The sequence below is a fragment of the Leptonychotes weddellii genome, chromosome 3, assembly GCF_054177405.1.
Source record: "Leptonychotes weddellii isolate Sample4059 chromosome 3, ASM5417740v2, whole genome shotgun sequence".
Lineage (NCBI taxonomy): Eukaryota > Metazoa > Chordata > Mammalia > Carnivora > Phocidae > Leptonychotes > Leptonychotes weddellii.
In genome coordinates this window covers 105,651,635-105,677,535 of record NC_138371.1, presented here as the reverse complement: position 1 = coordinate 105,677,535, position 25,901 = coordinate 105,651,635, and the positions used below count along the sequence as shown (strand labels likewise).

The 25,901-nt window shown below is 40.5% G+C and overlaps 1 protein-coding gene across 2 annotated transcripts in view; it reads left to right on the top strand.

The window, feature by feature from the left end:
- Nucleotides 1-3,306: 3,306 nt before the first annotated feature.
- Nucleotides 3,307-25,901, top strand: part of SACS (sacsin molecular chaperone) — a 47,781-nt gene continuing 25,186 nt past the window's right edge. Inside the window, exons 1-7 of one of the 2 annotated variants that reach the window (XM_081814728.1) lie at nucleotides 3,307-3,515; nucleotides 3,631-3,781; nucleotides 8,377-8,464; nucleotides 9,380-9,465; nucleotides 15,623-15,734; nucleotides 21,720-21,866; nucleotides 24,175-25,657. In XM_081814728.1, coding sequence (XP_081670854.1) covers nucleotides 3,505-3,515; nucleotides 3,631-3,781; nucleotides 8,377-8,464; nucleotides 9,380-9,465; nucleotides 15,623-15,734; nucleotides 21,720-21,866; nucleotides 24,175-25,657 — 2,078 coding nt within the window. In that variant the 5' untranslated portion in view covers nucleotides 3,307-3,504. Of the gene's footprint in view, nucleotides 3,516-3,630; nucleotides 3,782-8,376; nucleotides 8,465-9,379; nucleotides 9,466-15,622; nucleotides 15,735-21,719; nucleotides 21,867-22,661; nucleotides 22,802-24,174; nucleotides 25,658-25,901 lie in introns of those variants that run through there. The other variant, XM_081814729.1, reaches the window with a different exon arrangement.

Below are 25,901 nucleotides of genomic sequence, written 5' to 3'. Positions count from 1 at the left end.
TTCCAAATCATCCTCAGTCCTGCCACCTGAGGAATCTTTATAGTGTAATTATGATCACCTAATCTGATTAAAATCTGAAAGTGGCTCCCATGTAGCTCCAGTGGTAGCATAAAGGAGACTTCATGACCATATTCCCACAAACTGCTCTCGGATATTTCCTGTACCTTTACATGAATCCTACTCTCTGATCCTATATGGAGCTACTTGTAATTCCTCAGCTTTATTGCTATTTTTTTGACTCCATGATTTTGTAGGTGCTATTTGCTCTCCCTGAGAGATTTTTTCCTTTTTCTGTTTGGCTTATCATTTTTACTCAATTTTTAGGACTTCAGTGTTCTAAAGCATGCCCACAATATCCTCATCTTTTTATTTTCAAGCTAAACAGCCTTGTGCTGACTCATTAAACAAAGGAATAATGATTTGTCTCTCTTTTGTCTTTACATAACTAGTGAACATTCTCTAGAAGGGACTAATTTATTGTTTCCCTCTGATCAAAGGTATGCTATTAGGCACATTCCATTTCATAAAATCATGAAGCGTTATTTCAGGAGAAATTAACTCTCAGCCTTGAGATACACTTCGAAACTGCAGTCCAAACAGTGAGAATGAACTAGAATAAAGGAAGCCCAATTACTATTTAAGAATTTTTACGTTGGATTGGACTGGTGTTTGGTTGTTAACCTGGATAGGGTTTTCAATTACTAAAATGAGTCATTTGAGGGACTGAATGGGACTGGATAATTTTTATGATCTAGGAATGATGGGAAAGCTAGGGCCCAAGCCATACTGGTTCTGTCATCCAGGGAAAGGGAAAGAAAGCACCAGGGCAAATTAAAACAGGACTCCTGAGAAGGAATAACATTGTTTTCCGCTTTTATCCTGCTGAGTCTGGCCTGTGCAATAAAATAATTTTATTTTACTCATCTCTACAACTGAAATAGGCTCAAAGGGTGGTCCATGACTCCCTGTTTTTTATGGAGTCTGGACTCATTCATTCTAAAAGAAGAGACTAAAATTTTGGCTTCTTGCTGTTCTGCATTTTATAATATGCTCCCACAGAATGAGTTAGGGCTCAGCTACACATTTATTAGAATACATCATTTTTGCAAATTTCTTTCTCATCTTAAATAGTGGTGAAAGTTCATGAACAAAGATATTTATTGGTCTGTGCACTTTCGAAAAAAATTAAAATACCCTTGTAAGTATCAATAGGGTTGAGTAGCCTAAGACATTTCTTCTCAATGGAAAATTAGGCAGTTATTAGAAATTCAATTTATACAGTGATAATAATGTTGAAAAACACTATGTACCCACAGTAATCATATAAAAACCCCCTTAAATTAATGGTAATGGATAAAAATGTTTTTTGTATTGGGGTGTTAGAATTATGTGTAATGTTTGAGCTTCTATCTACTTTTCTGTATTTTCCAGATATTTTTCCATTCCTTTTTTTCTCCCTTTCTTTCGGCCCCACTTCCTTTATTTAATTCCTTCCTTTCTTGCTTCCTTCCTTCCCTCCCTCAGTCCTTCCTTCCTTCATATTTATTGAACATCTACTCTGTGTTAGGACCTCGTTCAGGCTCTGGGAAGCCATCAGCAAACAGAGAAGACATCAATTTCAACTTTGCTTTTGTCAGCAGGTTGGAGAATGGGTTGGGGAGGAGAGAAGTGAGAGGAGGGGCAACAAGTGGGAGGTGATGGTACCAAATCCAGGTCAAAGATGCACATGGACTGCAACAGTTGCTCTGTCCCCCTTTCTTCTCATATAACCTCTTTCTGGATAACTTCATTTTCCTGTTTCATTCAGGCCTTTTCTCAAATGTCAGTTCTTAGAAAGGAATTCTAGGACCATCTTAGCTCTTTTCCTCTCTTATCTTGTCCTGCCCCAACTCCCTCCCCCCACTTCTAAATAGTACTTATCCCTACTTGGCTGACATCATAGGATGAATTTATATATTATTGGTCTATTTGTTTATTGTTGTCTTCCTTCCTTAGAATGCAAGCATGAGATGAGGACTTTGTTTTCACTGTCATTTAGAAATGTGTCCTTTCAGTCTTGTCTGACTGAAAAAGTAAACATTCGTCCATTAACGTTTTCTGGCCTAATCTTATATTGAGTTAGTATTCTCTAATTGATTGTGCTTGCTTGTCCTAACTATGGAAAGAGCTGCATGATTTACAGACTTTCCCTTTTAAATATGGTTATGGAAAGGGATGGAATAGCTGTCTGGGTACTCTATTATTACTGATAACGAGTTCTGAGTAATAGTTTTTGTGCAAGAGGGGGAGAAGTGATAATTGAAAAACAGTAATTAACATCATTTTTTGTGCCAACGCTAAAATTTAATTCTATTCCAGGTATTTAAGCAAGAAGCACCCAAGTTTACTTGTTCAGGACATAGCCTTTGAATTGTTTTAATAGATGTTGCCGCCCCCCCCCCCGCCTTTTTTCGATGTATCTCATCTATACCTATGAGAAATAAGCCAGAGGAAAAGACTGATATTTTCTGAAGCTTCATTCAGCTACGTGCACTTTCTTTTTTTTTTTTTTGGTTGTTGTGTCTCTTTTTTAAAATTTTTTATTGTTGTGTTAATCACATACATTACATCATTAGTTTTAGATGTAGTGTTCCGCTGCGTGCACTTTCAAATTCCAAGGCAACGTTAGTTACTTTTGGGTGATTCCATCAGCTTTAAGACTCTGGTTTCTGATTTCAAGGAGCTTGCAACTGTGATGGGAAAACACTTAGGCTACCAACAATAAAAGGTAATATTGCCAAAATAAGTTACATGTATTTTAACATGTCATAGTATATGTTCACGTATATAATCATCTATTACTTTCTTATTGGCACTCCTTCCTCTAGCAAACTGAACCACTGATCGTACTTTTGTGCCTTAGAAACAAACGGGAAACCGTGAAAGACACTTGGCGTTCTGCAATCACGTTTCCCGCTGTGCCTAAGAGGCCACCATAAATCTTACTTGGAGATGCTTCCAGAGGTTGAAAGTCTTTAGAGGCGAAGGAGACGTAGGCCCTAGGAACGTCTAGTTCTGCATTTCTCGGTACTGTTGAACTCCACCAGGGAAAATACACGTTCTCCCTCAAGGCGTGTTCTGCATATACAATTAAGTGTTTCAGGTCGTCCCGGCCCCCGCGTGGTTGGAGACGCGGGCGGCGCGGGGCGGGGCCTGCAGCCGGGGCGGGGCGCCCACGCCGCTAACGGTCCAGGCGGGCGGTGCCTCCGGGGGCCCTGGAGGCCGGGAGCGCGCCGTCGCTGCCGGCGCTCGCCCCGCCCCCGCGGCTTCCTCTCGCATTTCCAGCTCGGCTCGTGCCGCTGCACCCGGGGCGGCTGCTGAGCCCGGCCGGGGCGGCGCCCGCCTGCGCCATGAGGATCCCGCGCTCCGGGCCCGCGCCGGGCCTCTCTGTGCGGCGGCGGCGGCCGTGAGTAGGCGCGACGCGCTGGGGCGGACGCGGGCCGGCGCTCGGCGAGGACGCTCGCGATGGGGGACAGGTAATTCTGCCCGGGCCGGGCCGAGCCCAGGGCCGCGAGGCTCCCCGCCCCCGGTATCCCGGGCTGGAGGGCCTCCACGTGGCCCCAGCTGAAGGTCCTTTTGCCTTTTGCACAGGTGGCTCCGGGTGACTGTCCTCCCCGGCTGCGTGGGCTGCAGGACCGTAGCCGTTCAGGCGTCCTGCACCGTGCGCGACATCAAGGAGCGCATCTTGGCCGAGACGGGCTTCCCGGTGTCGGAGCAGCGGCTGTGGCTCGGCGACAGGGAGGTATGGCCCGCCGATCCCTTCTCCTTAGTAGGACGCTGGGCCCGCCTCTGTGCTCGGGGTCATAGCGAGCGCATCCAGTAGCTATCAGTAGGCTCGCTGAGACGGAAACTGAACCGGTTTTATTCTTATGTCCTGGAAGGCAGATGCTCAGTTAATGGTCACCCTGGAAATAAGGCTTTGTAAATAACATGAACAAAATCACACGGGTATGTTCTCATCATTAGTTGAAATTTTAATTGATTTACCATTTCAACATTTGTGTCACCCTGCCCCCTGCCCGCCCTTTTGTCTGAATCTTCACTTCCTGAAATTAAGATAGTTTTTCGATGGGCATTATAGTCAGAGGGTTTTTGTTGTGGTTTACTTGTTTTGAAGTGACTTAACCATTACTCATGTTTTTCCCAATTGTGTTGTACATTAAGCTGGAATAATTTTCACCTTTAATGTCTTAGAAGTTTCCCCTCAGTTTTGAATCATAGAAATTTAGGGCTGAAAGGATCTTCAGACTATGTTATAGAAGCTGTTATTTTGAGGAATACATTCTCATTAAAACTTCTGAGCTGCAAATGAATGAGATGAAAACTTTGGAAGATAGCAGTATTTCATATTGTCATATATATCCTTTAAGGTTAGTGAAAAAACTGAATTTTCTCAAAGGAGGAGTTAAATTTTTACTGAGAATTAACTTATTCTTTGATCCTAAAAATTTATTCACTTTTTATGAGATAAAAGATCATTTCCAGGATTTAAAAGAGGTAAAAATGTTAAACAAATATATAAGGAATACTGAGCCATACAGAATAACGTTTCAAGTGTTGCATTTGTGTTTAATACAAACACTGGTGAAGTACTTGATACCTGTGATTTTTAATCCCTCAGTGTAATATTGACCTGTGTACCTGGGTCCGTACCATGGTTTCTTGACCACTGAGACACAGATTTCCAGTTAAACTGCTCTTATGTTCCTACACAGCTCAGCCCTCCTTACCAGCTCCCCAAAGTTTGGTGGCATGTGGACAGTGACTTGATTGAGGACTCTGGATAGAATTGAGGAGCAAAGCTTGTCATTCTTACTTCTTTTTCTGGGCCCATCTCTGTCCCTTCCTGTGTATACTCTTCTAGTTCTATGCCCCCTTCTTTGGTTACTCCTCTGGGTCTGCTTTGTCATTTTGTCCCTTACGTGTGGTCCTACCAAGAGGCTCAGTCGTGGCTCAGTCTTGCCATTAGAAGTGTTTTTGGAGCTATCTGTGCAAAGCATTGATGGTGGAAGGTGAATGTGGCTGTGGGGCATAGAGTGTTTCCGATTGAGTGGATGGGTGGGTGGGGGTCTGGTTAGGAAACTTGTGCTGTCCTGAGCTAGGGAGGTTCTAGATTCTGACTATAGAGGTGAAACTGGAAGGAAAGGATGTACAGGAGACTTTGTAAAAGTATAATTATGGCAGTTTGGTACCAAATGGGTGTGCATGTGTGTATGCTTGTGTGCATGTGTGCAGTGTAATGGGGTAGATGTAGAATAAGACAGAAGGTCTTGCCCAGGATATTCACAAGCCTTGAGTCAGACCCAGAAATAATGGAATTCTGAATATGTCAGGGTAGGCAGGAAACAAAAGCTGTTGAGGACTCCTTGTCACTCACTGGTTTTGGTTGGTACTGGACAAAGTAAGCAGTAGACGCTTACCCAGTCCTCCATCTTTCTGGGTCTACCATCCCTTTCTCCTTATCTCTTTTGTTTCCCTGGCCTGGAAATGGAATTAAGTTCTTCACTTTACCTCCTGTCTCATGAAGAGACTGAAACTATTCATTATAGCTGTGCATCTTCCTGATCTTTTTTCCTCTTTTTTTTTTTTAAAGATTTTTTATTTATTTATTGACAGAGAGACAGCGAGAGCAGGAACACAAGCAGGGGGCGCGGGAGAGGGAGAAGCAGGCTTCCCGCCGAGCAGGGAGCCGGATGCGGGGCTTGATCCCAGGACCCTGGGATCATGACCTGAGCCGAAGGCAGATGCTAAGGACTGAGCCACCCAGGTGCCCCTTCCTTGTACCAAATGTGGTCGAGCGTCAAATCAGGAGCTTTGGATTATTACTTAACTTTCCTGTCTCTTAATTGATCAAAAAATGTCCTTTCTGTCAACTCTTGAATCTTAGAACCTCTTTGTGTCCTTGACCACTGAACGAAGGAAGAAGTGTCAGGAGAGCCAATTGTAATTAATACTGTATTGTTTGCATAGTAATTTGGAAAGAGTTATTGTTTCATAGTAAATGAAAATGAGCATCTCTGAGGTTTTTGAGGGAGGTTGAGGCTGGCATGGACAGAGATCCAGATGTTCAAATCATTTTACAATCACTCTGTTTTAAAATATATGTATAAAGACTGAAATGGGCAACTTTTAAGATTTCATTGCCTCTGGAGATGAATAGGACTAGTGTGACTTTGCTCGGTTGGAGTGATTTTGCGTCTAGGAAGAAGAGAGGCCCAAGCAAAATCCCTTAATCTTGGCACTTAGGAGGAGAAAGCTGATAGCACTGCTGAGGTCAGTTATCTGTGCCGCTTGATTTCTCTTTGGGAGAATCACTTGCCTGTAGATAGGTCACTGATTACAGTCCACCAAAAGCATTCACAGTCAGACTCACATAGCTGGTTACATCTGTTTTTACTAACATGATTCTGCTCTGTGTCTTCTTCCTTTTCAAGTCTTCTTTAAGACCTGCAGACTTCTTCCTGCAATAAAAATTTCCTTCCTTCCTCCCGTCCTGCCTTTCTTTCTTCATATATACCTTAGCTATTACTAAATTGGACCAGTAATCCTTGGCTTATGCATGGCTCTCTTTCAGTAATTAATCAGTTAGTTAATTAACTAACAATAGAATGAACAACCAAGGTGACATCCTCCAACTGAAGAACGGGAACACTGTTGATAGTTTATATTTACCTCTGCTTCTCCTCCCCAGCCTGTGTGCCTCTCTTTTTTCCTTTACCCCTTCGTGTTTATTATTTTGTTGCCTGTTTATGTAGTTGTTTTAATAGTTTTATCTTAAGTGTGTGTATGTATGTGTGTATATAATGTACACCTATGTACATATGTATCTATATATGTGTATTTGTATGTCTATAAATATATGACCTGAATGATACACTGTTTACTTTTAGTTGTTTATGAATTTTATAAGAAGCTTGTTATTCCATATGTAGTAACCTGGAATAAGCTTTTTTCACTCAGTATTATGTTATGAATATTCACCCTAAGTTATGTGCAGTTTAGTTAATCCATTTTTCTTTGCTATATGATATTCCACTGTATTAATATGTTATGGAATTGGGTTGTTTCTAAAATTTTTGTGGTTAACAACCCAAAATAATTACTGTTTTTAATCCATATCTTCTGTGCAGGGAGTTTTTTCAGGCTTGCTTTAAAGATTCAGTGGGAATATGTGTATGAAAGTGCTTTATAAGCTGGGAACTGTCACAACGTGCTCAGATATATATTTTAGAAATGGGGACTAGAATGATGATACATAGAAAGTAAGGAGACCAGAGGAGTGATTATAAAAATCCAAGAAATATTGGGAGTCTGAGCAATTGGAAATGAGAGAACAAGTTAGGTCTGAGAGAAATTGAGGATGGACTTGCTGGAACCTGGAGGGTAGTTGGATATGTGGTTTGCAGAGAGAGAGACCTTCTCCCCACGTTCCCTCTAAAGTGAATAGGTAGAAGGTGCTACTGTTAATTGAGTTACAAAGTAAAAATGAGCGATAAGGGTTTGGAAGGAAATCCAGTGAGGTCACTTTTGACAGGTTGAACTTTAGGAACCTTGAAAGGTATCAGTGTGGGATGGGTGGTAGACAGTTGGAAATACTGAATTTTTGATATAGTAAATGATGTCATTCACACCCTGTTGAGGAGTGTAAGTTACGAAGGTGATTCTTCAGGTGAGCTTTTGAGTAATGTTTTGCAGACCATTGACCTGTGGGAGGTCATTCCATAGTAGCACTTGAGTGGACTTCTGGGGAGAAGATCGATCTGGCTTTGGCTTCTGAGCGCTACACTTTGGAAATGTGAAAGGAATGATTTTATTTATTTTAATGATCCTGATTCATCATAAAAAATTTATTTTATTTTTTTATTTTTTTTTAAATAATTTTATTTGAGAGAGAGAGTGAGAGAAAGAGAGCACAAGCAGGGTGAAGGGCAGAGAGAGAAGCAGACATCCCGCTGAGCGGGGAGCCCCATGTGGGACTCTATCCTGGAACTCCGGGATCATGACCTGAGCCGAAGGCAGACGCTTAACCGACTGAGCCACCCAGGGGTCCCAAAAATTTTAAGTTATTTTAAAGCAGATCTTTATTTGTAATTATTTAGGAAAAATTCTTTAGGTTTAAGTTAAAATCCTTTAGGTTAAGAAAAATCCTTTTAGTTAAATAGAATTGTTGACTAAGTTTCTGTTTTTTGAAATACTCACTTCTCCAGAGCAACTTATTTCCTGATGAGAACAGTTAACAAGCATTATTTCTTAAGTGAAAAAAAAATTAAGGTAGTTTCGAATGTACAGTTTTAGGAACAATATTGCTTTTCATACATTTTCTTTTCTTTTTTTCAGTTACCTGACTGGATCAAGATTGGAGATCTGACTTTCAAAAATGGTCATCTTTTTGTAAACCTTCAATCAAAAGGCTTGAAAGGGGGAGGTATTACATTGACTTTACCAGGCGCATATGCCATTTTTAGTTGCATAAAGATTATGTTTTAAAAGTGAAATGAAAGTATATTCCATGGGATGGGATGAGGGGGTATTCAGGCTGGAGGAAAGCAAGGGTGGATGGAGCTAGTGAATTATAAGAATGTGTGGGGTATCACACCCTATGCAGCAGAGTCCTGCTGGGTGGGGCTCGGTCCTGGTGGGCACTGTGCCAAAATGATGTTGATGAATTTGTAGTGGTGATTTCATTGCTTTAAGCACAGAGTTCTTTTTTAATGATATACACATTTTTTTTTTCTGTGCATCTGAGAAGTTAGTTTTTCTTTCCCCATCCTCTCTATACTTGCGTTTTACCACCTCTCTGAAGGCAACCGGGTCAGTCAGTTCTAAGAATCTCTCGGTTAGGAAATGCCTAAGGCTATTTGAACCAGACAGCCCCTGGGACATTGACTATGCCGATCTCTGAATAATCAGAACATCGGTTGAGTTTGAGATTATTAACACTGTCATAATAGACACCACTATCTCTGGCTTATTATTTAGTGGCCAAGTACCCACAAAGTGATGCCATTTATTTCATTTGCTTTGGAAAGTGGCAACAATCCCTGTCCTCACCCCCCATGCCTTTTACTTTTGAATTAATCTTTTGTGATATATAGTCTGTTTTTGAACATTTTTTAAAACCTGAATTTTGTAGGTTAATTAAAAGTCTTGAGATTCGATAAATTGAGTCTGCTTTGCTTTCTACTGAGTCTCATTTAGTTTTTTGTACCTGAGTGCTGCAGTAAAATGTATGAAGTCATAACCTGTATAATTTTACTATGTCCTGGAACCAAATAACCCATTGGTAACAGTCATGGGATTTTTTTTCTAAATCATATTTTAAATGTGTTCTGTATTTTAGGTCGATTTGGTCAGACAACTCCACCACTTGTTGACTTTCTCAAGGACATTTTAAGAAGATATCCAGAAGGAGGGCAGATTCTTAAGGTAGGGCATGTGTTGTGTACATGTGTGAATTTACTTTGGTAAAAATGAGATGGAGTAAAATAAGTTGGAAATCCCAGTAGCGTTTAACTTTGTAAAAATTTTGTTTAGATTTAAATAGCAGTATTTCTTTCCCTCTATGCCTGCAGTGCATATGCTGGATGGGATGGGTTGAAAATGCAGCCATTGTAAATACATGAGGTTTCAGAGGCAGAGGAACTCATTAGGTTGTTGTGTGCTGTGATCAAGCGCAGTGTTGCTCTAAGAACACTCTGTCATTTTATGTAAGTATATAATGTAATTTTATAAATGGTATGTGAAACATCTTGCAGAGCCTTTATAAACCAGGCAGTTGACCAGACGAACAAAATAATGCAAAACCCACATTCAGGGGCCATGAACACATTCGACCCCTGGACTTAGAGGTTTGCCTTTTAGGAGAATTTATTTCATAGGATGATGATTTTAGTTATTTGTTTCTATTTACAATGTATTCTTTTAGTTTGAATACACTCATTGAAAACCAAAAGAACCCCAAAACCTGAACAACCATAGAAGAAAGCAATAGTAGAAGATACAGCAAAAATTAGATTTTGTGTTTAAGCCTAATGAGGAAACTCCTTAATTAACCGTAAGAGTAGATCAACTATCATGCATTTTTCTTCTAGTTAATTTATTTAGTGTTTATTGCCTTTAACATCTTGGCCCTAATTTTATTTTCTAGTTTGGTTACTATGTTTTTAGAGAGTAGGATTAGGTATATTTAATTGAATTTAAGTAGTCATAATCAGATAGGTGCTGATTAGGGGGATTGCTCCATCATTAGTGATTTTATTTTTAAATTTTTTTGTTTTTATTTTTTTTGTTTCAGGAGTAGAATTTACTGATTCATCCCTTACATATAATATCCAGTGCTCCTCATGACAAATGCTCGCTTAATACCCACCACCCATTTAGCCCATCCTCTCACCCACATCCCTCCATCAACCCTGTTTATTCTCTATCATTAAGGGTCTCTTATGGTTTGTTTCCTTTTTTTCCCTTCCAACACGTTCATCTGTTTTGTTTCCTAAATTTCACATATGAGTGAAATCATATGGTATTTGTCTTTCTCTGCCCGACTCATTTTGCTTAGCATAATACACTCTGGCTCCATGCATGTTGTTGCAAATGGCAAGATTTCATTCTTTTTGATGGCTGAGTAACATTCCATTGTATGAATATACCACATTTTCTTTATCCATTCATCAGTTGATGGACACTTGGGCTCTTTTAATAGTTTGGCTATTATTGATAATGCTGCTGTAAACATCGGAGTGCATGTATCCCTTCAAATCTACTTACGGATCCTTTGGGTAAATACCTAGTAGTGCTATTGCTGGATTGTAGGATAGTTCAATTTTTAACTTTTTTAAGGGACCTCCATACTGTTTTCCAGAGTGGCTGCACCAGTTTGCATTCCCACCAACAGTGTAGGAGGGTTCCCCTTTCTCATCCTCGGGAACATCTGTTGTTTCCTGTGTTTTTAATTTTAGCCATTCTGATTGGTGTGAGGTGGTATATCTTTGTGGTTTTGATTTGTATTTCCCTGATGATGAGTGATACGGAGCATGTTTTCATGTGTCTGTTAGCCATCTGGATGTCTTGGGAAAATGTCTACTCATGCCTTCTGCCGATTTCTTAACTGGATTATTTGTTTTTTGGGTGTTGAGTGATAAGTTCTTTATAGATTTTGGATGCTAACCCTTTATCAGGTATGTCATTTGCAAATATCTTCTCCCATTCCACGGGCTGCCTTTTAGTTTTGTTGACTGTTTCCTTTGCTGTGCAGCTTTTTATCTTGATGAAGTCCCAGTAGTTCATTTTTGCTTTTGTTTTCCTTTCCTCCGGCAACGTGTCTAGTAAGAAATTGCTACCGCTGAGATCAGAGAGGTTGCTGCCTGTGTTCTCTGCTAGGATTCTGATGGTTTCCTGTCTCACATTTAGGTCTTTCATCCATTTTGAATTTATTTTTGTGTATAGTGGAAGAAAGTGGTCCAGTTTCATTCTTCTGCATGTGGCTGTCCAATTTTCCCAACACCATTTGTTGAAGAGACTGTCTTTTTTCCATTGGATATTCTTTCCTGTTTTGTCAAAGATTATTTGACCATATAGCTGTGGGTCCGTTTCTGGGTTTTCTATTCTGTTCCACTGATCTGTGTCTGTTCTTGTGCCAGTACCATACTGTCTTGATGACTACAGTTTTGTAATAGAGCTTGACGTTCGGAATTGTGATGTTTTCAGCTTTGGTTTTCTTTTTCAACATTATTTTGGTTATTTGGGGTCTTTTCTGGTTCCATACAAAAATGGTGATGGTGGGGTGCCTGGGTGACTCAGTCAGTTGGGCGTCTTGGTTTTGGCTCAGGTCATGATCTCAGGGTTGTGTGATTAAGCCTTGTGTTGGGCTCCGAGCTCAATGGGGAGTCTGCTTGTGTTTCTCTCCCTCTCCCAACTCACGTGTGTGCACACACTCTCATTCTAAAATAAATAAACCTTAAAAAAATGCTGGTGATATTTTGATAGGGATTGCATTAAATGTGTAGATTGCTTTGGGTAGTATTGACATTTTAATAATGTTTGTTCTTCCAGCCCATGAGCATGGAATTTTTTCCCATTTCTTTGTGTCCACTTCAATTTCTTTCATAAGTGTTCTATAGTTTTCAGAGTACAGATCTTTTACCTCTTTGGTTAAGTTTATTCCTAGGTATCTTATGGTTTTTGGTGCAATTATAAATGGAATTGATTCCTTGATTTCTTTTTCTGCTGCTTCATTATTGGTATATAGAAATGCAACATTGATTTTATATCCTGTGACTTTGCTGAGTTCATGTATTCTAGCAATTTTTTTTTGCGGAGTCTTTCGGGTTTTCTACATAGAGTATCTTGTCTGTAAATAGTGAAAGTTTGACTTCTTCCTTGCCAGTTTGGATGCCTTTTATTTCTTTGTGTTGTCTGATTGCTGAGCCTAAGACTTCCAGTACTATGTTAAATAGTCATGGTGAGAGGGGCTATCCCTATCTTGTTCCTAACTATAGGGGAAAATCTCTCAGTTTTTCCCATTGAGGATGATATTAGCTGTGGGTCTTTGGTATATGGCCTTTATGATGTTGAGGTATATTCCATCTGTCCCTACTTTGTTGAGGGTTTTTATCAAGAATGGCTGCTGTATGGGCGCCTGGGTGGCTCAATTGGTTAAGCGACTGCCTTCGGCTCAGGTCATGATCCCGGAGTCCTGGGATCGAGTCCCGCATCGGGCTCTCTGCTCAGCAGGGGGTCTGCTTCTCCCTCTGACCCTCTTCCCTCTCGCGCTCTCTGTCTCTCATTCTCTCTCTCAAATAAATAAATAAAAATCTTTTAAAAAAAAAAAAAGAATGGCTGCTGTATTTTGTCAAATGCTTTCTCTGCATCTGTTGAGAGTACCATATGGTTTTATCCTTTCTTTCATTAATGTGGTATATCACATGGTTTGATTTACGGATATTGAACCACCCCTGCAGCCCAGGAATAAATCCCACTTGATCGTGGTGAATAATTCTTTTAATGTATTGTTGGATCCTATTAGCTAGTATCTTGTTGAGAATTTTTGTATCCATTTTCATCAGGGATATTGGCCTGTAATTCTTTTTTTTAATGGGGTCTTTGTCTGATTTTAATCAAAGTAAAGCTGGCCTCAGAGTTTGGAAGTTTTCCTTCCATTTCTATATTTTGGAACAGTTTGAAAATAATAGGTATTAATTCTTCTTTGAATGTCTGATAGAATTCCTCTGGGAAGCCATCTGGCCCTGGACTTTTGTTTGTTGGGAGATTTTTGATTAGTGATTCAATTTCTTTGCTGGTTATGGATCTGTTCAAATTTTCTATTTCTTCCTGTTTCAATTTTGGTAGTTTGTATGTTTCTAGGAATATGTCCATTTCTTCTAGATTACTGAGTTTGTTGGCATATACTTTTTCATAATATTCTCATAATTGTTTGTATTTCTGTGGTGTTGGTTCTGATCTCTCCTCTTTCATTTGTGATTTTATTTATTTGGGTCCTTTCTCTTTTCTTTTTGATAAGTCTGGCTAGGGGTTTATTAATTTTATTAATTCTTTCAAAGAACAGCCCTTATTTTCATTGATCTGTTCGTTTTTTTGTTTGTTTGTTTCTGTATCATTTATTTCTGCTCAATCTTTATTACTTCCCTTCTTCTGCTGGCATTAGGCTTTCTTTGCTGTTCTTTTCTACCTCCTTAAGGTGTAAGGTTAGTTTTTGTGAGACTTTTCTTGCTTCTTGAGGTAGTCCTATATTGCAGTTTACTTCCCTTTTAGGATTGCCTTTGCTGTATCCCAAAGGTTCTGGACTGTCGTGTTTTCATTTTCATTTGCTTTTGTGTATTTTTTAATTTCTTTTTTAATATCCTGGGTAACCCATTCATTCTTTAGTGGGATATTCTTTAATCTCCATTTTTTGTGGTCTTTCCAAATTTTTTCTTGTTGACTTCAAGTTTCATAGCATTGTGGTCTGAAAATATGCATGGTATCATCTCAGTCTTTTTCTACTGGTTGCGGCCTGATTTGTGACCCAGTATGTGATCTGTTCTGGAGAAAGTTCTATGTGCACTCGAAGAGAATGTGTGTTCTGCTGCTGGATGAAATGTTCTGATTATATCTGTTAAGTTCATCTGGTCCAGTGTGTCATTCAAAGCCATTGTTTCCTCGTTGATTTTCTGCTTATATGATCTGTCCATTGATGTAAGCGGGGTGTTAAAGTCCCCTTACTGTTATTGTATTATTATCAGTGATTTCCTTTATGTTTGTTATTAATTGATTTATATGTTTGGGTGCTCCCAAGTTGAGGGCATAAACATTTACAGTTGTTAGATCTTCTTGATGCATAGACCCCTTATTATGGTATAATGCCCTTCTTCATCTCGTTACAGTCTTTGGTTTAAAATCTCTTTTGTCTGATATAAGTATGTCTACTCTGGCTTTCTTTGGTGACCATTAGCATGATAGATGCTTCTCCACACCCTCACTTTCAATCTGTAGGTGTCTTTAGGTCTAAAAGGAGTCTCTTGTAGGGTTTGCTGTTGGCATTGCCAGAGGATCAATATAAGCTCTTCTTACTTCTTGTCTGTCCTCACCACTCCCTCCCCTCATTTAGGGTGAATAATACAGGGTGAATTATTGTGTTTTAAAGATCCATCCATTTAAAATATAACCACTTGATTTGGTTTGGTCTAAGCCAGAGCTTCTCCAGGCAGTTGTCATCTGTTGACTTTGCTTTAGACAAGGTCCACAATAAACAAGAGATAATATCTTGAGTTCAGGTTTGATGGTTATGGTGTTGGCTTTAAGAGTTGGACTCTGAAATTATTTCAGAGCCTGGTGCTCCCTTCAAATGGACCAGAGCCCAGCCTGTTTTTGGTAGGCATGCCAAAGTGATTGGGATTGTTGAGACTGAGGATTTTTTTGTGGCTACCTATGGTTATAAATCCTGTAGTTTGCTCTTTGCTTTCTACGTTGCAGAGGTGTGACCACCCATCCACCAAACAAGTAACACTACTACCTTCTTTGTGAGAAAGGAATGAGTCAGTCCTGACTGTGAAGAAGCTTTCAGCTTTAGTGCAGGGGAAAGACAGGTTCATAACCCAACTTCTCAAGAATGCAGAATACTAATCAGTACATACGTACATGTTTCCAAAGAGAAAGTAAGTTTGATAAGGAAGTGATAAAGAAAGGTCTGTATTTGGTAACTACTTTGAGAAGAAGGTATCTGTCCCAGAAACAGAACAATCCATGCTACTTTCAGAAATGGAGTACTTTCTTTTGAATGAAGGCTTTGGGTAGATTGTGAATAAGAGAGTTATAGTCTCAGGATTTGTACTGGGGGCAAGGAGATAGCAAGTTAAAAATCGCATTTTAGGTGTATAATTGGAGAAGGACTCACAAGCTCTCAACCATCCTCTCAATGCTTGTGGCAATTACTTGCAGTCATAGCCCCACTGGATTTAAAGGTAAAGATGCCAATTGTGGGTTTCTGTTACTTAAATGTAATTCTTTTTAAATGTTATAGGTAAATGGGCAGATGAGCAGATTACTGTAGTATTAAATATTATTTTTTGGTGTATTTCTTGATTAGGAATTAATTCAGAATGCAGAAGATGCGGGGGCCACCGAAGTTAAATTTTTATATGATGAAACTCAGTATGGAACGGAGACTCTTTGGTCAAAAGATATGGCACAATATCAGGGTAAGAATCGAGAATTAGGAACAAGGTTCATTTAATGTGTTGACAGGTAATTTTTAGTGTTTTACAATACTCTGATGAATGGTCTAATTACCATGCCTACTGCATTTCTTCGCATACTTAATTCCACTTTTTCAGATGTTTTTCTCTGCTTTTGATGGATGGGAGTCTGTAAGTCAGTATTTTTAGAGAACAAAGAGTAAAAATGTTGAAACTCAGAATAACAACATAAACACATAAGCCTCTTATTCTATTCAGTGAACGTGAGTTATATTATTAGCAAGACAGAAGGACACCCTTTCCACATATGTAACACTTCTCTGCATTTTAGAAAGAAGTATTGTTTTCTACTTTTAGGGTACCCTTGACATGTTTTAATGTGGGTTGGGAAGAAGGATTAAAGGAGACAAGGGAATAAGGACGATGAATGGAAGGGCAGTAAGAGAACTATAACCAATCAACTCCTGATACCTCTGCCCTACTCTTTGACGTGCTGTGTTCAAAAGAATGTTAACTTTTAGTGCAACTTAAAAGTCAGTAGGATAATATATATGATACAGATGATTATATATGATTATATATAATAGAATGACTATATATGATGGAAGGTTATTGAAAATAAGAATGATTGATTCAGACTTCCCTGAACAGACTTTTAAAGAGGTGTATGTCCTATATTTTTGAAAAGATGTTTTATGATTTAGGAGAGTAATCAACATTAATTGTTAAATACCTGAACATTATATATTTAATATTTATTAGAGCTGATATATTCATTCTTTGGTCAGATTGTGATAGGCAAGTTGTACTTGTTTGTTGTGTGAAGACAGTGAGACCTAACACACCAGGAGGCTGCCATTCTAGCCCTGACCCCTCCTGCCTTGGTGATGGGGGCAGACCGTCTCTCTACTGTTGTCCAGTTTTATAAAGAAAGGAGTGTCAAGTCAGGTGTCCTGGTTTTAGGATTCCCTGATTTATTATAACTACTGTTGAAAGATACCAGGTGTGGAGAGGAGGCTCTTGTTTAGGTCCTGATCCTGCACGGGCCCACCACAAGGCATGTCTCCACTGGGCACCGGTTTGCCCAGCGACCACTCCAATCCCCATATATATGCACCATGATTAAGCAGATGGCTCGACCCTGCTTAATTTCAGTCTGCTCACCTATAAATGGTAATAAGAACAAAATCTGCCTCCAAGTTACTATTTTTTAAAGATTTTATTTTATTTTATTTTATTTTTTTAAAGATTTTATTTATTTATTTGACAGAGAGAGACACAGTGAGAGAGGAACACAAGCAGAGGAAGTGGAAGAGGGAGAAGGCAGGCTTCCTGCCGAGCGGGGAGCCCGATGCGGGGCTTGATCCCAGAATGCTGGGATCATGACCTGAGCCGAAGGCAGGCGCTTAACGACTGAGCCACCCAGGCGCCCCTATTTTTTAAAGATTTTATTTGAGAGCGAGCGAGTGAGAGAGCACGTGAGCGAGCACAGAGGGAGTGGGAGAAGCAGATTGCTGAGCAGGGAGCCCGACGTGGGGCTCTATCCCAGGACCCCAAGATCATGACCTGAGCAGAAGACAGATGCTTAACTGACTGAGCCACTTAGGTGCCCCTGCCTCCAAGTTATTTTGTGGATTAAATAGGCTCATCTGTGAAAATTTTATGCCTGGTGTCACACTGATATTAATATGTGTGTACTGTAGAGCTATAAAGGTGTGAGGAGATCCTAGAAGTGTTTTGCTTCAAACTCCTACCTAAAGTCTAGGATTTTTTGCTTCCAGCCTTGACTTCACCTCGTTTAAAAAAAAAATACTTGAAACAAGATTATTTAACTGAATTTGGACGTAAGTACAGTTGACTCTGGAAGAATGTGGGCGTTAGGGGCGCCGACCCCTGTGCAGTCAAAAATCTGTGTATAACTTCTGACTTCCCCACAACTTAACTACTAACAACCTGCTATTGACCAGAAGCATCTTATCCATAACATAGTCAATTTTTTTTTTTTTTAAAGATTGTATTTATTTATTTGACAGAGAGAGACACAGCGAGAGAGGGAACACAAGCAGGGGGAGTGGGAGAGGGAGAAGCAGGCTTCCTGCAGAGCAGAGAGCCCGATGTGGGGCTCAATCCCAGGACCCTGGGATCATGACCTGAGCTGAAGGCAGACGCTTAACGACTGAGCCACCCAGGCGCCCCTGAATATTTTTTTTAAAGAATTTATTTGACAGAGAGAGACAAAGCGAGAGCGGGAACACAAGCAGGGGGAGTGGGAGAGGGAGAAGCAGGCTTCCCGCCGAGCAGGGAGCCCGATGCGGGGCTCGATCCCAGAACCCTGGGATCATGACCTGAGCTGAAGGCAGACGCTTAACGACTGAGCCACCCAGGCACCCCCATAACATAGTCAATTAACACATATTTTGTATGCTATATGTATTAGGTACTGTATTCTTCCAATATGGTAAACTAGAGGAAAGAAAATGTTAAAATCATAAGAAAAAGAAAATACATTTACTGAAAAAAATCCGCGTATAATCTGTGCATTTCAAACCTATGTTGTTCAAGGGTCAGCTGTATACTTAGAAGTAAGCTCTTTAAATTATTACCAGATGAGCTGATTTAAAATAAACTTGGACACATAAAAGTAGGGAGAAATGATCTTTGATACCTTTATTTAACAATATTTGTTGAGGACCCTCCATGCTCTTGCATATTTGAGAATATCTTTCTCTTATGTTCAGATGTGAATGTTGTCTTAACTGGTATTATCTTCTTGGATCTTAGTTTTGTTTCCCTTTATTGATACTTAAATTTGCAAAAGAGAACTTTTCAGTCCACCTTGTTTTTGTTCTTTTTTATGTAATCAGATGACAAAAGACTCAATCTGTCAAATCAGGTGCATAGAAATGAGGAGATCTCACCCATTTTCACACCAGTAAGGATTTCAAGGATGTGATTAATTAAGAGACACAGTGAAGGAAGTGTGCAGAAGTCTTGGACTTCCAGCACCTCCCACTAGGTCCATTCATGTGTTGGATACATGTGGACCTAAGGTTAGCAGAGGTGGCCTCTGAGTGATGGACACAGGTCATCACCTACACAAAAGGAGCTATTGCATACATCATAAAACATGTGCACGGTTTTCTCTGATAATTAAATAGCTTGTGACTTTTTCAGGGAGTTCTGTCTCATAAATCTGTAAATTCCAGGTTTACTTATAATAAGGAAGTTCTAAAAGCATCCACTAGACTCCTCTGCTAGCAGGTAGTGTTAGTGTGTTTGCCAGAGATCTGTCATCAGCATGTTTACAAGGAGATTTGGCTGGCTTCTCTCCCTCTCTTTCTCTCTCTCTCCCTCCCTCTCCCCCTATTCCTTTTCAAAAGGAGAAAGTAGATTGTAGGCCTGCTGCTCACTTTCCTTCCCAGATAAATAACTTCGTTCGAGAAAATTCTCTCAAGAGGTTTATTCTTTTGTTATTTCACTCTCAGAACCAAGAGGCACCTTTTCAATCAGGGTGGATTGGGGTATTTTAAAATTGACCTGCAAGATGGAGGTGGAGATTCAGTGAGATTCAAGATTAAATCGCCAGGATGAGTATGATTCCAGAATGAGGATAATCAGATAATACCGTGATTAAAATCTGAAATAAGAACTGGATTATGCCTGCTAGATACAGAAGCCAGTGAAGAGCAATGCATCCAGCTGCCTCATCCATTTGTCTGCTGGCTGAGGTGGGCTCATCTGAGTGCCACCTGGTTCAGTCACTGACTAGCCCATGTGTCACACGTGCTCCGGAAGCCGGTGTACACGTGTGTCCGGCAGGCGTGCTCCAGAAGCCTGCATGCACGTGTGTCAGGTGCGCTCTGGAAGCCAGTGTACAGAGCAGTTCCACGAACAGGGGTGTTTGCTGCCTGTGTCCTTCTTTTTAGGAGCTCACTGCTGGGGTCTGATGGGAGACAGGTAACCTTGGAGAGTGAGGTTGTGAGGAGGAAATTCTTCTTCATTAGAAGCACTACTTTGTTTGAATTTGTAAGAACATGCATCTGTTTTGTAACTTGACAGATGTTTTCTAAAAGCAGCTGGGCCGCAGAGGGTTTTTGGGTTGACAGTGGGAAGGAAGGGAGGTCTTCCTCCAGGCTGGCAGCTCTGCTTTGCTCCTGGCATGCCGGGTTACGTGGTGTGTTCCCTGCTGGATTTTTAATTCCCTTCCATAGACCTTCTAGTTATGTAAGTTCTTTCTGGATTCTGGCAGAGGTTCACTCTCAGTCCCGGTGTTCAGTGTTGTGAGGTTTTGTGGTCCCTGTTTCTGTGTCTTCATAGGTATTTTTAATGGACGTTTGGAGTAGGCAGAACCAGACGCTGTTCACCAGATGCCGTTTCAGACCAGCTACAGTTAGCTGTTGGCAATTAGGGTGCTTATTTTATTAGGAGAACTATAACAATATTTTGCTAATCATAAATACTTAACATGTCATATACCATAGTCACAGTATGATTACAACAGTCCCAGTATCTGACTGTTTCGGGGTTTACTCTGGTGGCATTTGCTGGGCCCTCATTTGCATTGTGTCATTTGAGCCTCCACACTTTGTGAGGCGATACTGTTCTCGCCCTTATTTTACAGACGAGCAGATGGGGACACTGAGCCTTACAGACTTTTGTTTGCTGGAAGTGATGAGCTGGTAATGGTAGAGCTGGGTCTGAAATCCGGAGTCCGCTTCAGCCACTGCGTGCTCCTCCTCAGCCCTTGGCAGTCTTGGCTACTTTCCTATCCATTCTTAGTCTGTTACATACAGCACCAGGCCATTTTTGTAAAACAAGCGATAGCCAACATCCCCATATCTGAGCTTGAATTTATAGGCGTGTGAAGAGAGGCTTCTGGGGGTGCTGGAAGGTTCTCTGGGTTCATTTGGATGAAGGTTCCACAGGTTTATTCGCTTTGTAAGAATTCATCAAGCTGTGCACTTAAGATCTTTGCACTTCATTGTATGTGTGTTATACTTCAGTAACTTTTTAAAAGAACAATGGTTTTTTTTTAAAGATTTTATTTATTGAGAGAGAGAGCGTGCACGTGTCCGCATGCGTGCGTGAGTGGGGGAGGGGCAGAGGGAGAAGCAGACTCCCCGCTGAGCAGGGAGCCCCACAAGGGACTCGATCCCAGAATCTGAGATCATGACCTGAGCTGAAGGCAGATGCATAACCAACTGAGCCACCCAGGTGCCCCAAAAGAACAATGTTAATTATTTTTAAATATGTTGAATTACTATAGTTGAACATATTCAAAGAATGTTAAGAGATTCTGAAGTTTCAAAAAGTGGTGCTCCAAAAACATTTTGAATTATAAATTCACATTATAAATTCAAATATTTTGAATTACAGAGATAACCTTTTAAAAGAGCTACTTTGAAGACAGGATAGTATTATTCTGAAGTGATGATTTTAAAATTTGTCACATTAATGATTGTTTTAGTTATACAGGTAATGCCTTATATAGAAAAATCCAGAGGCTGACAAAAACAAACAGGGTGATTATTAACATGACTAAAGGATTATTTTTCTCTTTATGAAATAATATATTAACCAGGTTTTTTTTAGATAGCAAGTCTCCTTAGTACATTTATAGGTTATCCTGTTTACAAAATGATTTAAATATGCTATTTAGGAAAAAATTTTATAAAGTAATAACTATACTCTTACTTCCTCATTTGCTCTGTGGTTTGGATGTCTAAGTATCATAACATCCTTAATTTTCCCTTTTTGGAGTTTTGGCCAGCAATAATTTTGTTTTTCCTGCTAGTTATTTTTACCATTAGTTTGTGTTTTTACTTTCATTGTGAAAATCGGAATTACAATGCAGAATTCAGTCATTCCATTCACTTCTTTCCATCTTCCCATGGAATAAGCAGTTTTATGTAGAGGAAGCTCTTGACAGAGGACTGAACACCACGGCTTACTTCTTTCTGAATACTGCATGTGCACTTTAACACGCAGGGCCGGCTTTGTATGTATACAACAATGCAGTTTTCACCCCAGAGGACTGGCATGGCATTCAGGAAATAGCCAGAAGCAGGAAAAAGGACGACCCCCTGAAGGTTGGAAGATTTGGAATTGGGTTTAATTCTGTCTATCATATAACAGGTATAGTATTTGGCTTTTGGGTCACGGTCATGAAAATTATTTTAACCTATATTTTGTAATTTATTTGGTTAACTTTGGAGATGATACTTTTAAAAGCCATCTTTTCCAAATTCTCTGATGGTGGCAAGAAGTATGCCAGTGAATTATCCATGTTTTCTAAAGTTACCATGGTCGGTACACCAAAGCTTCATCATGTGATGCTAAATATTAATGTCGTGATCCGGTGGGATCAGTGTAATATTATATGTTAAGTCATTTTACATGAAGTTTGAAATGTAACTCTTCAAATGCCTATTCAAATTATTACTACTCTAAAAATTTTTACACTGAATATCTTTGAGTCAGACTAACGGATTTTCACAGATTTTCTTGTACATATTTTTAAATATTAGGAGATTAAAGAGGAAAGTATAATACTCAGTGGAATTGAATAACGAACAAAGTGAAGATCTTTGATTCTGGTTTCTCAGCATTTTCCTGATAAAAGTTTTACTCTTCTTAAACTTTTGAGTATTTTAAAGATTACTTTGAAATCATGTTTTGAATCTAGAAAGAATATGAGGATTCCGGTTCATGGTTACAATAGGAAGTACTTTAAACTCTTGGTGTAGACATCTCTAAGAGTAGATGGCAATTCTTCCAGAGTCAAAACTCTCAGTATTTACTGTAGTTTGTGCTAAAAAAGTTTTTTTCATGGAATTGGCACTTGCAGTGGTTTAGTTTCCAACTCTGTTTGTATTTTGAACTTGCAGGAGGAGAGACTGAGCTGGCTGGCAGAGCTGTAGCTATAGCGAGGGTAACCCTATGACTTACTGTTCAAACCGGAGCACTCATCAGGGTGGAAGAGGGTGGTGTCATTCTCAAACCGCTGGCCTGAACTGGGACTGCCCTTGCCTAGTGGGACGTTGGGTCACCCTCACTATAGCCCAATTTTAGTAAGCCTCTATTTTGATTGCATTTATATTATTATAATCTATTGTGTAACTTAAATCATACATTAAATCATATCTCACAGTATTATGTAACAGTTATACATGAACGTTAACATTGATATGTTCAACCATTTGTGAGTTACCCTTCAGGTCTGTGGAAGTTTTAAAATTTTATGGGGGCACATACATGAATTGCCTAAGTGTGGAGACTGTCGTACAGGAATGAACTGTTCAGTCAGAGGGTCAAGCTGACTGCCAACATCGGCGCATCACTGTGGGTTTGTTTGTTCCCCGTTGGTGAAGGAGCATGTTTATGTGGGACAGTATTAACTGGAGTGCTGTGCTCTAATCTGAGGCTTTGCAGAGGTCATGCATCATGCTTTACAACTGTCAGGAATCTCTCTGACATAATTTCAGTAACGGCAGTGCAGACGTGATGTAAAGGGAGCACGGACGAGAGTGCCATCCCACCACGTTGTTGATGGATTTAGCGGCTGGGTTGGTGGACATCACATTTCCTACTTAGAATACCTGGAAGCTTAGGAATCTGTGGTGTGACAGCTCGGCCTGGTGTTGATGACCATAAATATTAACGTGCATCTTGCATGAAGGTTAGGTGCTAAAGTCAGCACGTGAGGCAAAACACGTCACAATTACTCTCAGGAAGTCCTTAGAAAGGCACCGTGGTGAAGAATTTCTCTAAGTACAGAGCATCTGACATACTTAGTTTTTCTGCCTCTGTCGAAATATTCTGTCTGTGGTTGAGAAGCAGGTGAAACAGTTGCTGTTGGTTTTAGGGGGCATGCCGTATAAAAAATACGTCTCTTGCAGCACTGCGCTTGGGTTCCGCGTGGTGAGGTGTGCTCGGCGTGAGAAGCGAACCAGGGGGGCTTGTTGTAGCCTCACCCCAGGGCCTTTGCCCACCGAGTAACGTGGTGGGCAGAGTCACCTGCGCTCTGATTTCTCTCCCCCACTTTTCGGAGAATCTGTGGTTGAAGTGTTTATTTTGAGTGTAGGATGCAACTCTGTATAATTGGGTTCAGGTGGCTGTGGGGGCTGAGTATAAATATCCAGATACCCTTTACATATGGTAATTGTTTAGTAGGTGTTTGAAGATTTATCTTATGTTTTCACAGTAATCCTTAAAGTTTCTCTGCCTGGTACTTAACTGAATCAAAAGAGAAATCATTAGATTTCATGTTCAGAGAATTAAATTTTTGAGCTAAATTTAGTTTGTTTTTAGATAAATCTGTGTTAGAGTCACTTTATGGTTTATGCTTTTCCACATACACTGTTTTGATAGTAATTGTACATTGTAATTATAATTGTCCATTAAATTTCAGAGTTGATCATGACTGTTGAATTTTTCTTTGCAGATGTTCCTTGTATATTTAGTGGTGACCAGATTGGGATGCTAGATCCTCATCAAACCCTTTTTGGTCCACATGAATCAGGCCAATGTTGGAATCTCAAAGATGACAGCAAAGAAATTAGTGAACTTTCAGACCAGTTTGCACCATTTATTGGCATTTTTGGAAGCACCAAGGAAACGTTTGCAAATGCCAATTTTCCAGGAACGTTTTTCCGTTTCCCTCTCCGCCTACAACCTTCCCAGCTGAGTAGTAACCTCTACAACAAGCAGAAGGTTCTTGAGTTGTTTGAATCTTTCAGGGCAGATGCAGACACAGTGCTGCTCTTCCTGAAAAGTGTGCAGGATGTCTCCTTACACATCCGAGAGGCCGATGGAACCGACAGACTGGTGTTTAGGGTAACTGCCAGTGAGAACAAGGCCCTGAAACATGAGCGGCCCAATTCTGTAAAAATCCTGGAAACTGCTATAAGTAACTATTGTAAAAAGATTCCAAGCAATAGCATAACCTGTGTAACATATCACTTAAATATAGTTTTAGAAGATGAGAGTACTAAGGACGCACAAAAAACATCTTGGCTGGTGTGTAACAGTGTGGGTGGGCGAGGGATTAGTGGTAAACTTGATTCTTTAGCTGATGAACTGAAATTTGTCCCAATCATTGGAATAGCCATGTCTTTATCGAGAGATGATGAAGAAAAAGGAGCAACAGCTGATTTCCCAGGAAAAGCCTTCTGCTTTCTTCCTTTGCCGCCGGGTGAGGAGAGCAAAACAGGCCTCCCGGTTCACATCAGCGGGTTCTTTGGCCTGACTGACAATCGCAGAAGCATAAAGTGGCGAGAGCTGGACCAGTGGAGAGACCCGGCAGCCTTGTGGAATGAATTTCTTGTTGTGAACGTCGTCCCTAAAGCCTACGCGACTCTGATCTTAGATTCCATAAAACGTCTGGAGACAGAAAGGAGCTCCGATTTTCCCTTGTCAGTTGACATCATCTATAAGCTTTGGCCCGACGCAAGCAAAGTCAAGGTGCACTGGCGGCCCGTGTTGGAGCCTCTGTTCAACGAGCTGTTCCAGAACGCGGTCCTGTATTCCATTAGCAACCACTGGGTCAAGTTGGAGCAGGCCTACTTCTCAGAACTGGACGAAAGTTTGGAATACACAAAAACCGTGCTCGACTACCTCCAGAGCTCAGGGAAGCAGATTGTTAAGGTGCCGGCCAATCTCGCTGCTGCCGTTCAGCTCGCTGCCTCCAGCGCCAAGCCTGTGAGGAAGGTGACGCCCGCGTGGGTGCGGCAGGTGCTGAGGAAGTCTGCACACCCGGGCGATGCCCAAGGCAAGCTTCACCTCCTGGAATTCGTGCTTTCTGACCAAGCCTACAGTGAACTGCTGGGGTTGGAGCTGCTACCTTTACAAAATGGAAATTTTGTGCCCTTCTCCTCATCTGTATCAGATCAAGATGTTATTTATATTACCTCAGAAGACTATCCAAGGTAGAGCTCACGCTTCTGCTGTGCTTGTTTCCTCCCCCCTCCCCCATGCACGTCCGGAATCCTTTATTGTGAGATCTGTCAGTCACCATCAGGGTAGATTTATAGTCAGGAAGACTTCTGTAGAAATACTTTAAGATACGAAAGGGTATATTTTTACATTCTAAAGTGAAAGTGCATTCAGATGTCGATCAGCCAAAAAGTTATCAAACAGGTGTTTCTCTTGAAAATCCCCATAACAGGACAC